At 40.2% G+C, this 18,246-nt stretch overlaps 1 protein-coding gene across 3 annotated transcripts in view; it reads right to left on the bottom strand.

Annotated features, from left to right (window-relative positions):
* Nucleotides 1-18,246, bottom strand: part of SLC4A1 (solute carrier family 4 member 1 (Diego blood group)) — a 49,835-nt gene that overhangs the window by 22,939 nt on the left and 8,650 nt on the right. For 2 of the 3 annotated variants that reach the window (XM_060781126.2, XM_060781128.2), the window contains 6 exons: nt 17,016-17,131; nt 8,116-8,195; nt 6,404-6,581; nt 5,478-5,613; nt 2,606-2,744; nt 161-242 (listed from right to left, as the gene is read on the bottom strand). In XM_060781126.2, the coding sequence (XP_060637109.2) occupies nt 161-242; nt 2,606-2,744; nt 5,478-5,613; nt 6,404-6,581; nt 8,116-8,195; nt 17,016-17,131 (731 nt within the window). The remainder of the gene's footprint in view (nt 1-160; nt 243-2,605; nt 2,745-5,477; nt 5,614-6,403; nt 6,582-8,115; nt 8,196-17,015; nt 17,132-18,246) is intronic. The other variant, XM_060781129.2, reaches the window with a different exon arrangement.

Genomic DNA, 18,246 nt, shown 5'->3' with positions numbered 1-18,246 from the left:
GATGTTTGGAGTCTATTGGGGGAATGGGATAAAATATTTGATATATAGAATATATTTTGCAAGAGCAGAGACAATGCTGGATTCCAGCCCTCTGACCTCCCAGTTGCCCCCTCCCACACAACAAGTTCCATTTTGCACAGACATTTTACATACTACTTACCAACCAAAACCAGTGTGGCTTCTGCATCAGGGGAAATCTTCTCTGAAAGTGGCTTCTTAAAAGCAGTGCTACTCGGCTCACCCTAAAACAAGAAAATTAATAGGAAAATGCTATGGAGGGCAGTCAAGGATCATTCAAGGGGTTGTTCTCTGCTTACTACTTAAAAAAAAAATGAAAATCTGTGAAAGGATTCTTAATTTTTATTTGCTGAATAATAACGTTTAACAATTTGGTAGGGTGAGATTAATCTGGTCCAACAGCTGTTGTTGGATTGGATTCTTCACTACTGGCTATGCTGGCAAGTGTCACTTGAATTATCAATACAAAAACTTTTAGAGATGAAAACATCCCTATTGTTGCTTCAGACACTTTTAATGTGTTCTCTAGGAAAAAAATCTGTAATAAACACCTTCTTAATTTTACAAAACAGAGCACTGAAAATTGGAACAGAATTCTACTCTCAGATTAAATATTTTGGATCTCCCTACATAAAAGCAGGGCAAACATTGTAGACTTAGGCTGTAATCCAAAACATATACTGGATGGTTAAATCCAGCTCTACTCAATGGGACGTCCTTCTGAATATGGGCATGATCTGTTTTAAAGAAATTTTAAAATTAAAAACCATGTGTCTGTACATTGTTTTTAATTTCTGGATAAATGCTAAAATCAAGGGGTTTTTTAAAATTATTTTTTCATTCTCTCGCCAGAGTGAAGCTGGCATTGGTTCCGATCACACAAAAGTGCGGTGCCACAGTAAAAAAGGCCTTCCCAACAGCCTCCTACAGTATATTATGCCCACTTGCAGAACACATGGGGTATGCCCAGGCATGTAGCCGGGGGGGGGGGGGGCTTGAGGGGCTTCAGCCCCCCCCCCGAAATTCTCATGGTGGTTTGCGAAAAGCCCTTACTGGTGCATTATTTAAACTGTTATGTTTATTCATATCATGATCTGATCATCATACTCAATATATCCCATATGCATGGGGCTATTGGGGTAATGATACAAAAGGTTTGCTGAGTCACTCAGACTCAGCCCCCCCCCCAAAACTCACCCCCCCGCCACGAAACCCCCCCTTAAAAAACTCAGCCCCCCGCCCCGAATCGAAATCCTGGCTACGGGCCTGGGTATGCCCTCTAGCAGACCTCAGGTAGGCATATATGGGAACGGATGTTCAAATATGAAGGTTCTGTGTCATTTAGTACTTTAAATCTCATCACTAATAGCTTGAAATCAGGCCAGAATGTATTGATAGCCAGTGCAATTTGAAAAAGAAATGCTCGCTAAATTTGCAAGTCTTAATTAATTTATTGCTACAACTTTCAAAAACATTACAGGGGATTTATATATTTAGCTTCTTCCTCACCTCCCATTCATTGTGGTAGCTGACTTCACCTTCCACTCTACTCTCCATCAGTCTTCTAGCTAATCTTCTAAATAGTCTAGATGTTAATTATCCTGAGTCTCTAACTCAGTGGTCCCCAAGAACTAAAATATGGTATGCAGCCTCACCATTACTACACCATTGCAATCAGAGCGACTGGTCTTGCAAAACCCTCTTATAGTATCGAGGGAACAGGGGTGTTGGGAGGGGAGAGTCTGAATACGCACGAAAGGTATGACAACAAGCCTCCTGACTGCTGCTTCTCCTCCTCCTCCTTCCCCCTGAGCAGAACCGTCCCATATGGCTCCTGGAAGCAGGGGCACTTTGGTGACTTCGTGTTTAGGCCTGTTCCTTGGGTTATTTGGGGTGCCGATTCAGAAAATTGCATTAGATAGACCACATCAGCTCTAGATTATTAAATATGGTTTTCTGTGGGCAAGCAGATGGTGACTACTGGAGGGCATATGTTCTGTATCAGAAACTAAAGCTGATGTGTTCTATCCAATGCAATTTCCGAATCAGCACCCCAAATAACCAAGCCGAATCTAAAGATTACCAAAATCTGATTCATATAAAGGATGGAGAATGGACCCTGGTCAAAGTGGGTCCTGATCAAGTGGTCCCTGGTCAAAAAAAGGTTGGGGACCACTGTGTGAGATGGAATAATTTCAAATCACATTGACCTTCACCTAAGATTTTTTCCATAATTTCAAGCAGCGTGGTTGTATATTTGAATGATAATGTATCAGCAACTGTGCTTGGGACTTTGTCCATAATGTTTCGTGACATCACTAGGGGCCATCTCTAATAAGTCTCAGATTTGGGTTTGGAAATCTCAGGATCTGGAATGATCATGAGGTGTGTGATTTCTGACTGAGGTCACAATTGTTGCTTTTTGTTCCTTTTGTGCCTGAAGAGGCTTCAAATCAGACCCAGACACAAATCAGTCCTAGGCTTAAGATGGGTCAGTCCAGGTTCTAGTCTTAGAGTTCCTAGCTCTATATTCACAAAATACGTTTTCTTCCCATGTCCTAAATCGAAAGGCCTAAAGTTGCTTTACCTGCTCTGGATCAGGAAGAAAGGTCTTCATCTCAATTTGCTGATGTTCTGCCAGAAGGGGCTGTGTTACATCTTTGGTTTCAGATCGCTGCAGCCGTGCTGGGGAAACATTGCTTAATGAAGTGGATGCATCAGGGTGGCTGGAGAAGAAAGATGTAGGGGAAGCAACAAGAGAGAGGAAAGAGGTGGTTAAAGTATAAGAGGACTATTCTCTAGGCCTTTAGACAATAAATAATTAAAATCAATAAATACATTGGCTAAGATTCTGCATTGTAAAGTTACTCAAGTACCATGTCTTCTGTCTTTTCTCTTTCTAAACTCGTAATTTTTGTACTCCCGTGTTAGGTGTATGTATGTGGTAGGTTTGGGGGTGGGAGTTGTAGTTCACCCTGCATCCAGAGGACACTGAAGTACACCAATGATGGATCTGGGCCAAAGTTGGCACACAGAAACCCCAGGGCCAAAAAGACATACTGGAGGGTTTTGGGGGAGACTGAACTATCCAGTGGGAGTTGTAGTTCACCCTGCATCCAGAGAGCACTTTGAAGCCCACCAATAATGGACCTTGGCCAAACACAGCATCTAGCTATGTCCTTATAGCTGGGTGAAGGTTTTTTCAGAGACTTCCAAGAAGTCTTCTGAAGGTTATAGAGCAGTGATTCCAAAATGTTGGCCCATTCATTGTTTTGCACTTCAACCTACAGCTTAGCCAACAACTGGGAATTATGGGAGTTGGAAAACAAAACATTTGGAAGTCCAACACTTTGAAAATGCTGTTCTAGAGGACGGTGTCATCGTAATGTATCTGGCTATAGGGATAAAATCAGATTTTCAGATGTCCTTTATTTTCTACTGGCCACTACATGACTGTTTGCATGTGGAAAACATGAACAAGGTGGGTTTACAATGGGTTTGGGTGTCATGTCAGAGAGAAAAAATTCCAAGCTCTGCAGTAATCCATAATTTTATTTATTTATTTGCTTCCTGTTAGGAATATTCAAAAGTCGTTCTTAACTATTTTTCTTCCTTCTGAAATTGCACATTTAGCAAACAGCATTATTTTCTGAAGTTAAAAAAAGGTCCATCTTTAAGAGAAATTGGGTGATAAAAGAAAATATGGAAGAAGTGATAGGAAAGCATGGGAAGGTGTATGTATATAGGGAATATGATGACATATAGGTACTCCACTACTCTCTATATTATTTTATGAATTCTTGGAGGTTCGTTTCCTGACCATTTCCTCATAAAATCCTTAATTGTAAACATACAATTGTAACAAAGTGTCTGAATTAGTGTAGTTTGAGTGGAAAGTTGAATGGAGGAGTTAGGTCAAATGTGCAGTACTTCTAAAAATTAAGTGTCATTAAAATGAATGATTAATGAATCAAACGTAAATTTTATCCTACATTTCCTTAACAATTTCAAGACTGTATTAATAGTGTTCCCCTCTGTCTTTCTACTACCAAAGTATTATAATTGGGAACTGAGAAATTGCAATGCGACTTTAGGCCAGCTAGTATCAACAACATCTACTTCACAAGATTGTTATGAAGATAAAGTCGGGCAACTATGTACCTCATCTTCAACAATGTAAGATCAGTGGGATATAAATATATAAAAAATACACTAAACCCCAATGCTGGTGAGCAGAGGAAGCAAACAAGGATTTTTTTCTTTTGGATCATCTATTTCAGGGGTCCACAAACTTTTTAAACAGAGGGCCGGGTCACAGTCCCTCAAACTGTTGGTGGACCAGATTATAATTCGAAAAAAATACGAATGAATTCCTATGCACACTGCACATATCTTATTTATAATGCAATCTTTTTAAAAATAATAATACAATAATTAAAATTAAGAACAATTTTAACAAATATAAACTTATTAGTATTTCAATGGAAAGTGTGGGCCTGCTTTTGGCTGATGAGATAGGATTGTTGTTGTTATTGTGTGCTTTCAAGTAGTTTCATACTTAGGTTGACCCTGAGCGAGGGCCGGGTAAATGACCTTGGAGGGCCGCATCCGGCCCCCGGGCCTTAGTTTGAGGACCCCTGATCTATTTGGTCTGGTGCTTTGGCTCATTTCTGGCCACCACCATTCAAGAGAGATATTGACAAGCTGGAATGTGTCCAGAGGAGGGCAACTAAAATGATCAAGGGTCTGGAGAACAAGCCCTATGAGGAGCGGCTTAAGGAGCTGGGCATGTTTAGCCTGAAGAAGAGAAGGCTGAGAGGAGATATGATAGCCATGTATAAATATGTGAGAGGAAGCCACAGGGAGGAGGGAGTAAGCTTGTTTACTGCTTCCATGGAGATTAGGACAAGGAACAATGGCTTCAAACTACAAGAAAGGAGATTCCATCTGAACATGAAGAAGAACTTCCTGACTGTGAGAGCCGTTCTGCAGTGGAACTCTCTGCCTCAGAGTGTGGTGGAAGCTCCTTCTTTGGAAGCTTTTAAACAGAGGCTGGATGGCCATCTGTCAGGGGTGATTTGAATGCAATATTCCTGCTTCTTGGCAGGGGGTTGGACTGGATGGCCCATGAAGTCTCTTCCAACTCTTTGATTCTATGATTCTATGATTTCACCCATCTTGGCTCCTCACCTTTCTCCTTTTTGTAGGTGACTTACACCTACCCCAATTTTCACTAGTCCCACCTGTGGAATATATCTGACCTGGGAGAGATTAGAGCTTCTGGTCCTTCTTGCCTGCAAACTCACCCTTTTTATAAACTAAGCAGGGGTTACCTTTACTCTGAAGAAGGCAGGGTTGGACTACATGGCCCTTGTGTTCCTTCCAGCCCTGTGATTCTCTATAAGCACTATCAGCACGGAAGATACCAAGCTGTCAGATCAGGCTAATGACATGAGTACCTGTGTTGGAGCAGAAGGGTTCTCAACACCATTTCTCGGTCTTCTGGCTTGAGCTGTCCTTCGTAGATCATTTGGTCAAGCACCTGGTTGGCAATCCCAGCTAGACTTTTTTCAGGCAAATCTAAAAGGACAGTTCCTAGAGATGCAACAAAAGAAACCATCAGCTAACATGTGGCAACTCAGACAAGATCATTCATCACTAAGCAGAAGTTGGCAAGAATTTATTTGAAATTTAATTCAGTGATTCACTGGATCACCACAATTTTCACCAATAGTCTTAAAGTTCATTTATCATTAAATTGTAACGATTTTGAGCAACATCCCTTGTTGAAACATAAAAAGGGGAGGGTTTAAAAAAGAAATCTAGTAACACCTTTAAGACTGATTTATCTTTTAGCATGTGCTGTCATGGATATCACTGACAGAACGATAATACCTTTTGCATTAATTGATCACATTTAGGTGAGTTGTGAGTTTTTGATTGATTTTTTGATTGATTTTTCAGTTTAAAATAAACACTTGCAAAAAAAGATAGCAATTTGGCAATTTTTCGAAAACATTTTAATGTTGCTGGATGAATTAGTGATGGAACATCAGTGTGCATGTGAGAATACCAGTGTTTTCTCACTGTTGCTAATATTTAAAAGGTGCAAAAGATGAGTATCAGAAAAACTTTTCAGATATTTTTAAAAAATCTTCATCCCCATGAGAAGGGCAGGGTACAAGTGTGGCAAATAAATACATACATACATACATACATACATAAATGATATTTAAATAATTAATGAATAAACAAATGAGATAGTGTAGGATCACTATGGGGAAAAGCAATTTAACATCTGCTCAACTAAATGGCTAGTTCAGTTTTGGGGTCTGGTGAATTCCTAAAAATGAAATGGAGTGAAATCCCAGAAGTTCTTCCTCACCTTTGGTGAAAGCCCGGCGCACTTCCATAAGGCTTTGGAAAGTCAGGTACGAGAGGTGAGGTCTACCCCAATGTCCCAGCTCCTCAAAGTCCTCCTCTAGTTTGATCCAGTGAGATGCCTCCAGCCAGCGACACTCATTGTTCTGGTCCATGATCAGTTCGTGAAGTTCCACATATGCCTGGGGGGATGTGACAAAGGACTGTTGTTATGATGTCTGCCATCTTCCTCTACTGTAGGACTCTGTAGGACTCCATGACTCTCTCACACCAGTCTTCCATTTTGGTGGTAAACCTTACAGAAATCTTTTAAACATGCCAGGGGTAGCTGGTGGGTATGAGAGATAAAATCCCTTTGTTTATAAGGGATTCTGGAGTCAGCTGCTGTCTACCTTGCCTATATGTATGGAGCTGTGCTGGTGTCAAGCAGCACTGCTCATCCTACAGACTGAAGATCTTGATAAGTGATAATGGCAAATATGATTTCTTTTTGTTTGAGACACTACTCTGTATGTGGATAAGTATTTAAGCTCAAACTACACATGAGGTAGATCTAAAATGCATAGCTCAATATAATAAAATACCACTTTGTGGACTCCATGACTCCAGGTGACCTGGACCCAAAGCCGTATTCAGCCATTGAAACCCACTGAGCAACCCTGGGCAAGTCATACTCTCTCACTTTCAGAGAAATCCAAAGGAAAAATCCTGTTGAAAACATCTCAAATAAATCCTGTTCACCTTGAAAAAACTTGGCGGCCTACCACATCAACAATTTCTCAACTTCCTCTTCTACAATATATTGTATTTACTCAAATCTAATGCTCACCTTTTTTTGGCTAAATTACCTTCCCAAAATTGGGGTGTGCATTAGATTTGCATAATATGGTAATCTTAGTGCTGAGCCAAAGTAAAGGAGGGAGCTACTTCAGGAGCACCTGGAGCTTCTATTTGAGGGATGGCATCTCTAATTTAATTGCTATGCCATCCTGGGATTTGTAGTTTGGTGAGACATCAGCAATCTTTGGCAGTCCCCATGACCCTATAGCACTGAGCCAGGGCAGTTAAAGTGGATTCATTCTACAGCATAGATACACCCAAAGGTTATCTTATCCATTGCTAAAAGTTTTGATGTTCTAACACTTTTGTTTTTAAAGTAGGAATTATTAGCATGCAGCCACTGTAATGCGTACTTTTTTTTTGCCCAAATGACAAAGAGTGCACTTTTTGCCGCTGTGTGTTACATTCATCAGCAAATACATTTTTTTGGTTTCAGGGTTTTGAAACCTGAGGTACACATTAGATTCGATAGTTTATTAGACTCCAGTAAATACGGGTATTCTCTGCATGTTTTCGTATGGATTCTTCTCCTACACAGATTGTTCTAAACTTCTAGAAAAATGTGATACAGTGTGTTGATATGGGAAATCCAGTGTAGGAGGAGATTTGGTTTCTTTACCATAGTAACCCATGTTAAAAAAAAGATCTCTCAAGGAAAGTAATACCAGAGCACTCCAATTTATGGTTTTCAATAGAACTCAAGTTCTAAATACTTACTAGAGAAGCGAACCAGCAGGGTTTTATGTTTCTTACAGTGTTTTATAATGTATTTTTAAAAATAGCTTTTCATTAAAAAATGTCCAAATTGTCTTGAAACTCAATTTGGTGGTAACTAAAAATGATCTACCCAAATCTCTCCAGGTCTTAGAAACTTACCTCATGGGATGCCCTGTGGACAGTGTATGGCCGTTTGGTAGCCTTTGCACTCCCTGGCTCTTCTCCAGCCGAGGAGCCACCTGGTCCGAAAGAAAATAAGTACTGTTAGCTACTTTTTAAATTTTGTTCCTTCTCCATTTCTTTTAAGGAGTTCAGTGTGACATACGTGAAGCCAACCCATTATTTGTTCCCAAACATCCTGCAAGGTAAAATCAGTAGACATTGACTCATTTAAAATTACACCATAAGCTTTGTATACATCTCTCCTATGTTCAGATCCAGAGCGCTTTATCCAGTAGAGTAGAATACTTTCAAGGGTTAATTCATGTAGATGTCTAGACGTTGATTCTACACCTTGTAGTGTAGAGGTACAAATGATGTCATGGAAAATTTTTAATTTACAGTATACCTTCATTGCTGTATAGTATATTTGCAACCCTTCAACTTAATTGCCATTTTCAAAGAGTCTGAGCTCCATCTCAGACAGAGGTATTCCTGGTCAATTGGAAGGTGGAACTGGGTTTAGGGTTACAGCCTGTGTTGGATGGGGTTCATTCCCCCTGAAGACACAGGTCTATAGCTTGGGGGTGATCCTGGACTTGCAGCTGACCCAAGGTGTCAGCAGTGACCAGAAGTGCCTCCACACAGTTAAAACTTGTGCACCACCTGTGCCCATACTTTGAGACACTAAACCTAGCCACCCGCTAGTTACAGCCCTTCTGGACTTCTGCAACGCTGTCTACGTGGGAATGCCCTTGAAAATAATTCGGAAGCTCCAGACCATTCAAAGATCGGCTGCCAGGTTGCTAACTGGTGCGCTGTATAGGGAGCAGACAACTCCCATGTTATGGCAGTTCCACTGGTGGCTGATCTGATTCTGGGATAAATACAAAGTGCTGGTTATTACCCTAAATGGTTCAGGTCCAGGCTACGTAACTAACCGTATCTCTGCATATAAACCTACGTAGTCATCAGAGGTGGCCCTGCTCTCGGTCCCATCCCTGACTCCCATTGATGGGAATGAGAGAGGGGCCTTCTCTGTGACTGCCCCCTCCCTCTGGAACTCCCTTCTTTTGGAAGTAAGAACAACTTACTCCTCTCATTCAAGAAGCAATTAAAACACACTTGTGTACACTGGCTTTTGGAGAGGAGGATGATTAGGTTTTATTAACTTCTTATGCTTCTATTCTGCCTGATGAGGCTGACTGAGATCATATTACCCTAACTCACTGCACAGTCATGTTTTTATTGTTCATTTCTCTTGTTGATCCTATTAATTAACTATGTTATTTATGGAACTGTTTTTAACTATTATTGTGTTATATGGGAATTTTTAATTACTTGTTTTAATGGTTTATACTGATGCTTATTTCTATTTTGTTTTTTGTCTTTGTAAGCCATCCTGAATCCCTTTGGGGAGAGAGGGCGGGTTATAAATAAAAATATTATCATTACTTTTCTAAAGGAGATGGCACTTCTGCAGTGGACACAAGACAAACAATATTGTTAGGCAGATATCAGATGTTCGGTAACCCCTAGGTGATTAGTATTTTGCAAATGAAAATAAGGCTGTTCTTCTATAATTTCTCAAAATTTATTCAACTTGGCATGGCGTTGATATCATTGAAGAGTGATTGTACAAAAACCTATACAATATTGTTTGTAATTACTGTTAATTTGAGCAGTATTTGATACCATTTCAGAGTGTTTGTACAAAAACCCATATAATATTGTTTGTGTTTACTGTGAATTTGAACAGTATAACAAGTTTATATAATTATATCCTGCATTCTATTATTTTCTATTTTCTGTATAAATGGGATATTTGTTGATATTGCTGGGTTTCAGCAAGGGAATTTCTTTAATATGTGTATATGTGTTAGTTTTTATTTAAATAGTAGCTGTGGTTGAGGCAAAAGGTACTGTGCATAATGCTACCACTAGAGGCTGCCACTTGTTACATTATAACATCACCCTCGTCATTCCTAGGTCATGTTCTAGTATCGAAATCTCCCGGCTTGGGATAGTCTTGACCTGGCAACCTTTGGCTTAATGTAGATAAATAGTGTCTAGGATGAGAAATTTGGAGAGCAAATAAAAGAGAAGAGTTCAGCACCATCTCATCTCTTTCTGATCTGAAACAGCTTTCACTTTACTTTTTTTTTTTAAATAGCTGTTGAAGATACAAAACCCTTAGTGACACATTCAGTTTCACCCATACTTGGAACCATCTATCCATCAAACACCTTGTGAATCAGCCCACAAGATCTGCACAACAATCACTCACAATCAAAAAACAAGATTGTCGTGCACCGGGATTGTGGTGCAGCTCGCTGAGTGTCAGCTGCATTAAGATCACTCTGACCAAAAGGTCATGAATTCGAAGCCAGCCCGGGTTGGAGTGAGTTTCCAACCAATTGAGTGTAGCCCGTTGTCGACCTTTGCAACCCAAAAGACAGTTGCATCTGTCAAATAGGAAAATAAGGTACCACCTTAAAGTGTGGGGAGGCTAAATTAACCGATTTATGATTCCATAAAGAAGACTCCAGCAAAGCATTCCAGCGGGGAAGCATGCGGGAATGCGGAAGTGCTTCATCAGCATCGCAGATGGACGATGAAAGCGACAGCTCCCCGGCGGCCAGAAAAGTTAAATAGCCTCTGTGTATGTCTGTATATGTTTGTATGTCAAAAATTGGCATTGAATGTTTGCCATATATGTGTACACTGTAATCCGCCCTGAGTCCCCTGCGGGGTGAGAAGGGCGGAATATAAAAGCTGTAAATAAATAAGTGCATTAATGAAAATTTCCTGTGGATAAGTAACTACAGATAAACAACTACAGAATTTGCTTAACCTGTCAAGTCAAGCCGTGCTGGTGTGATTTTAATAGTGAATGCAATCTTTTATATATGTTAATGTGCATTTAATTTTAATTTATTTTTTAACTTAAGGGTATTCTAACAGTTTGTTGTTCAAAGGCATCAAATAGTCACCATATGTAAAACTGCCTTGAGAAAGGCGGGAAATAAATAGAGTAAATGAATAAATAAATAAATACAAGGGAAGGAGAATCAAAGTAGACCCAAATACTACTACTACTACTACTACTACTAATAATAATAATAATAATAATGACACTTTATTTGTATTCCACCCTATCTCTCTGAGGGGACTCAGGAAGGATTCCAGTATATACAACACAAAGGCAAACATTAAATGTCTCAAAACAACCTAGCACAGACCCAAAGATAAAGGTAAAAGCCTTCATTTCCAGGTCTGGGGGGTGGTGCTCATCTCTGGCTCTGAGGGATGGTGCTCATCTCCATTTCTAAGCCAAAGAGCCTGCATTGTCTGTAGACAGCCCCCACCCCTTCATGTAGCCGACATGACTGCATGGAGTGCCATTTGCCTTCTGGCTGAGGCGGTACCTATTGATCTACTCACATTTGCATGATTTTGAATGGGAATGGGAGCTCACCCCATCCCTCAGACTCAAACCACCAACCTTCTTGCCAGCAAGTTCAGAAGCTCAAAAATTTAACCCGTTGTGCCACTGCGGCCCCTTAAATAGTAAACATCAACATCAGCAGCCCTTCTTTTTGTGAATGATATCTTACTAGTCATTAAGCACAATTTCCCACTTAGATTCTGAATTTTGGGTAAAACATAATTATCCAATTCTCTGGAGGGAAATAATTTTAGATTTTAAGACTTGTTTTCTTAAAGCATTCTAAGAGACTTATGTTGGCTTTTAGGTGGTATGTGCCACGCACAGTATACACAAAATCTATGATCCCATTTTATACTTTATCTAGAAGATTATTTTTGCTGCACGCCAGCTGCACCATTTTGCCATGGCCAGTATTAATTGTTGGTACCACTTTCATTCCTGAGAGGTTTGGGACACATTTTCTAGTGTGTTTACCACAATACGGATCTATAGTACGCATGGGCAAACTTTGGCCCTCCAGGTGTTTTGAATTGTTAGGATTTGTGGGAGTTGAAGTCCAAAACACCTGGAGGGCCAAAGTTTGCCCATGCCTGATCTCTAGAGAAAAAACTTAGTTTATGCAAAGATCCCCACCATTGAACACGTTATATATTTCATTTATCAGTCACCCAATGACAAATATTATCTGAGCAACAGGAAAAATAATCCACATTAAAATGACCAACGCAACAACCATAGAGCCATAACACCAGCTTCATCTTACCTGGCCTGGATGCAAGCAGTGTCCACAGCCCAACATCCAAAAGAAAATATAGAGTCTTGGCTCTATATGTCCCACTTCCCCACTTTGGCAATGGGACAGGACACCCTGACCCCACCTTCAAATTCCTGTCGCAAGTAGTTTTTGTATTCATAGTAAATTCAAAACCACTTTAACTTTGCTGACAGTAAATACAAGAGCCTTTCGCTCCTATCTAGGTGAGGGGATCAGCCCGCAGGCATTGAAGAAATCGCTTAGGTAGCAATGATTCATTACAAAGCCATAACTCACAGTTCAGGTTTAACTATTGAGAGCAATAGTTTAGTTTATTCATAATTAGGCTAGGTATTATCTTGGATACTGCTATGGTCAATATGAAAGGACTTCGGTGCTCTTTATTTTCTAGTCCCAAGGAGGGATGGAATGGCAGAGAATAGTATGACAACGCAAGATAAACTAAAAAAAAACAAGAATATAGGTGCACTCAACCCATTAGAAAAAGTCAGCAATGGGACACTTTTCTACACAATAGGGCACTATTTTGGGGGTGCTATTCAGAACAAGTTCCCCAATTTTTCCATGATGAAGAACAGAATTTCTGAGAGGTATTTTGTCCTTCAAATAATTTCTGACTTATTTTCTGGGGCTGAGAGTGTGTTGTCTAGGTTCACCCAAATGGTCAAGTGGTGTAGTGGTTTGAATATTCGACTATGACTCTGAAGATCACAGTTTGACTCCATGCTCAGGTATGAAAACCCACTGAGTGATCCTGGGCAAATCATATTCCCTCAGCTCCAGAAAACCCTGAGATAGATTGGTTTGGGGATCAACATAAGTCAGAATTCATTTGAAAGTGCAATACAGAATTCAGTATCATTTGCATTCAGAATTCCTTGCTTTTTGTATATTTTCCATGAGTCCTTCTAAAAATGTGGAAATCAGCATGACAGAGCTAGAGTAAACATATGTATAGCATAAAGGGAAAGGGAAAAGTTTCCCCTTGACATTAAGTCTAGTTGTGTCTGACTCTAAAGAGTGCTGCTCATCTCCATTTCTAAGCTGAAGAGCTGGTGTTGTCCATAGACGCCTCCAAGGTCATGTGGCCAACATGAGTGCTGTTACCTTTCTACCAAATTGATCCAATTACATTTGCATGTTTTTGAACTGCTATGTTGTCAGAAGCTGGGGCTAACAGCAGGAGCTTACCCACTCCCTAGATTCAATCCACCGACCTTTTGGTCAGCAAGTTCAGCAGCTCAGTGGTTTAATCTGCTGAGCCACCGCCCCCCTCCCCATGTATAGCATATTTTTCTTTAAATATATTTATATTTTATAAATATGTGCTCATATATTTCATAATATTATTTCTATTTACTAACAAAGTTTATGCACATTGAACCATCAGAAAGCAAAGGTGTCACTATTTCAACCAACCATACAATTACTTTTGGATTTTGACATTTAATTTTTTTTTGTAATTTTGGATCAGGAATGCTCACTCTGTATTCCTTACTCTCCTGCCTACCAGCAATTGACTACATTGTTCAAAAGAATGATTATTCAAAATTATTCAAAAGAAGCAAATATAATGTAAATATGGACCACAGCCTACAGAATCCAAATTTCCTTTGCAAAGAACTCAAATTACCTTGATTTGTTTCAATGTTTTTTTAAGAAACCAAGTCCTGCTACCAACCAATAAGTCATATCATATATGTTTTTATTTGCTTTCATTTTCATTCACTCATACACGCCATCAAAATCCAAAGCAACTGCTTTCAACCAGTTTTTAACAGAAACAGTTCAGACTCAAGAGACTTGTTGTCTTCACTTAAAACAAAACCTTTATTTATCATCAATAGTGAAGCGGTTAAGGCGAGGAGAAAGCAAATGTCCTTGTGGGTGACTGATTTGCTGATAAGGGAGAAAAGCTTAGATCTAGATGTAAGATGGCTGCGGTCAGGTATCACCCAGCTTCTTCAAGATGAGAGATAAGATACCGCTTTCGTCACCAAGACGTTTCACTAAATTCACATGTTAATTGGCTCAAACTTCAGACCTCTGACTGAATAACTTTTCTGAGAATGAGAAAGCCCTAGTTGTAAAGTTTGTTAGGAACCTTACAGAACAGGATTTTAAACTGCACAATATGTCCAACTTTATATCAGCGTTGAATGAAAAGTAATGCCTCCATCTTCGTTACTAGGGTTTGGATGGGAATATTTTAATAAATCAAACACAGAAATAATCCTTAGAATGTGCTCTTTAACTACCACTATTCACTTTTCCACATGATCACCAGACAATTGGATACATTTCTACCAACGATGAACAAGTTTTCTGAAGCCGTTATGGAAGAAGTAGACACTCTGTTTCTGCAACCAGTGTCTCATAGTTCTCTCAATGTCTTCATCAAAACCTGTGGAACTCACTCCCGGGGGAAATTAGGGCATCAACATCCCTCCTCTCCTTCAGGAGGAAGGTAAAGACGTGATTGTGGGACCAGGCCTTCGGGCAATCTACTAACTAGATAAGGACAGCCAGACGAATAGGACTGACAGGACTGACAATTGTGGAATTGGAATTTGAACTATGAGATAGCGAATGCTGACCAGCAACAAGGAGTAATTGGTTTATATTGGTTTGTATGGATTTTTATTGGTCTTATTTGTTTTATCGGTAATGTAGAATGTAGAATTGTGGGTTGATTGCTAATTTATGCTATTTTGTTTTATTACTGTTGTGTGATACGGGCATCGAATTGTGCCTTGTTTTTGTAAGCCGCCCTGAGTCCCCTTCAGGGTGAGAAGGGCGGGGTAGAAGTAAACCAAATACATAAATAAATAAATAAATAAATAAATAAATAATGATGTCCCCGCAGATCTTCTTTCATTATTGGGAACAGATGGAAGTCAGATGGTGCTAAATCTGGACTGTATGGAGGGTGTCGTACGGTGGTGAGATCCAGTCTCTGAAGTTTCAAGTCTGTGCGCTTTCATTTCAGGCATCAGAATCCTGGGTACCCATCGTGCACAGATCTTCTGATAGACAAGCAAAGCAATAATGTGGCACACACGTTCTTGTGAAATGCCGATTATGCTTGAAATTTCTCTTTGAGTGATATGATGATCGTCCTGAACCAATCTGTCAACCTTTTGCTTGTGAAACTCTGTAGTTGCTGTCACAGGACGTCCAACTCTTTGTTTGTCACACAATCAGATGTTCCCACCTCAACAACTTTAAACTTACTCATCCAACAATGCACAGTGCTCACATCAACACAATCACCATAAACAGCTTGCATTCTCTGATTAATCCCCTTTGGGGTGACATCTTCTGCTGTCAAGAATTCAATGACTGCATGTTGCTTAAGTCGCATTGACCGACTGTCTGCGCAGGGTTCCATACCTCGCACTTTAACAATACAACCGTTCAATGCTAAGGCTTCTTGCCAAAAAGGAACTGTAGAGGAGAGTCTACTGAACAAGTCAGTACCTGTTGCACACCAGTACTGCCATCTGTTGAGGAGTTACGAAGGTGGAGGCATTACTTTTCATTCAGCCCTCGTCTCCACCACAAACTCTTCTCCTTGGCTCCCATGCCTGCCTACAATACTTTTTTTGCTTCTGAGGTTCCAGAGCTGTTTCCATAGGTAAAGATTTCCTCTTGACATTAAGTCTATACATCCCGAAACTCCATAGGAGGGAGTCATGGCAGTGGAAGTGCTAAATTGTGTGATATGGATATGCCACATTTCATGTTTTACATGTACATACATCTGGATTTCAGAGTGGTAGATAAATTACATATTTGAGGGATATTTGTCAATTTGGAATACAAAAATGTTCCAAAACTGAAGATATCACTACTTTAAGTGAGCAATTTTGGAGTATTACAGATTTTGGGATTCCAGATAAGGGATGCTCAGTCTGACTCTGTACTTCCCCCCATTCACATATTATTGGAGAAAGGAGAAAGGAGATTCTACATATTGTCGTCAATTGAAGAGAGATATTGACAAGCTGGAAAGTGTCCAGAGGAAGGCAACTAAAATAATCAAGGGTCTGGAGAACAAGCCTTATGAGGAGCAGCTTCAACAGCTTGGCACGTTTAGCCTGAAGAAGAGAAGACTGAGAGAGACACGATAGCCATGTATAAATATGTGAAAGGAAGTTATAGGGAGGAGGGAGCAAGCTTCTTTTCTGCTGCCTTGGAGACTAGGACGCGGAACAATGGCTTCAAACTACAAGAAAGGAGATTCCATCTGAACATTAGGAAGAACGTAACTGTGAGAGCCGTTCAGCAGTGGAACTCTCTGCCCCAGAGTGTGGTGGAGGCTCCTTCTTTGGACACTTTTAAACAGAGTCTGGATAGCCATCTGTCAGGGGTGCTTTGATTGCAATTTTCCTGCTTCTTGGCAGGGGCTTGGACTGGATGGCCCATGAGGTCTCTTCCAACTCTATGATTCTATCTCAAACCTGTACCTTTCCTGTCTTTTCACATCATTTCTTCTGTCTTTTTTCATTCTCCCCATCCTGAATCCATTGCAGGGAAACAACAACGGAGACACTGCACAATTTCTTCAGATAGTTACTACTAGGATACCTCCATTAGGACGGACCCACATTTACTGCTGATCAGATTCTTAGGTGCTACGCTCTATCACTCTTGGGCTAAAAATGCACTCACTTGGTCCACTGTTCTCACGCATCTGATAGTGTCCTGCCTTTCCTGGGGGCACCCTCTCCATCCTCCTTCTCTTACTCAGGTTATATGATCCCCGTTGATCAGGCCAGGAGGAATGGCTGAAAGATATACACACCACACAGAGATGCTGGTGAGTGCTAACTTGGTGAACAAAATGTACAGATATGAGAAGCATCTCTGTACATGTGTATACAGTGCAAGCATCTACATTCTTAACCTCTGCTTATTTTGCCAAGAGCTAGACAAAAACCTGGAATGTTTAGGAAACAAATGTGGGTACAGAGGTTTTGTCTGCAGGCAAAAAGTAAACAAGACGACTTTAGAATTTTGGCTTATTGAGGATCAGGCAGCTTGGTGATGTAGTTTCCCAACTGTGCCCACTGCAAGTGAATGAGCCAGAACCGGGAAGTTACTATTCAGACAATAGCTCCCAGAATTCCCAACCAAAATGACCACTATACATGTTATAGTTGGGGCAATCTGGGAGTTGCAATCTGAAAAAGTAACCTTTTAAAAGAATTGTAAGCTGTTGCTCTGCTTACGCAAACATGCCATCCGACACAAGGCAGAGAAATGATCCATGGCTTGTTATTGCTTTAGCTTCTCAGGGAAAAGGCAAACCAGAGGACTGAGTTGAGATGTTATGATAAGCAACCATAGGGAAATTGGTATTTTGTTTAGTTGTTCCTACCTGCAATGAGAACAATTGGGCACCATGCACCAGCATGCTGTTTCATCCCCCAGCCCTGCAAAAATTCTGCTTGTTTGGTTGTTGTAGGTTTTTTCGGGCTATATGGCCATGGTCTAGAGGCATTCTCTCCTGACGTTTCGCCTGCATCTATGGCAAGCATCCTCAGAGGTAGAGGATGCTTGCCATAGATGCAGGCGAAATGTCAGGAGAGAATGCCTCTAGACCATGGCCATATAGCCCGAAAAAACCTACAACAACCCAGTGATTCCAGCCATGAAACCCTTCGATAATATTCTAATTGTTGACAAACATGAATGAGTCAAACTTTTTAAAAGGAGGGCCAGGTCACAGTCACTCAAACTGTTGGAGGGCTGGATTATAATTTGAAAAAAATTGAATTAATTCCTATGCACACTGCACATATTTTATTTGTAGTGTAAAAAAACCACTTTAAAACAATACAATAATTAAAAAGAAGAACAATTTAAATAAATATAAACATATGAGTATTTCAATGGGAAG

This window comes from Anolis sagrei, chromosome 6 (genome assembly GCF_037176765.1).
Source record: "Anolis sagrei isolate rAnoSag1 chromosome 6, rAnoSag1.mat, whole genome shotgun sequence".
Classification (NCBI taxonomy): domain Eukaryota; kingdom Metazoa; phylum Chordata; class Lepidosauria; order Squamata; family Dactyloidae; genus Anolis; species Anolis sagrei.
The sequence above is the reverse complement of the archived record's forward strand: the minus strand, read 5'-3'. Positions and strand labels throughout refer to the sequence as shown.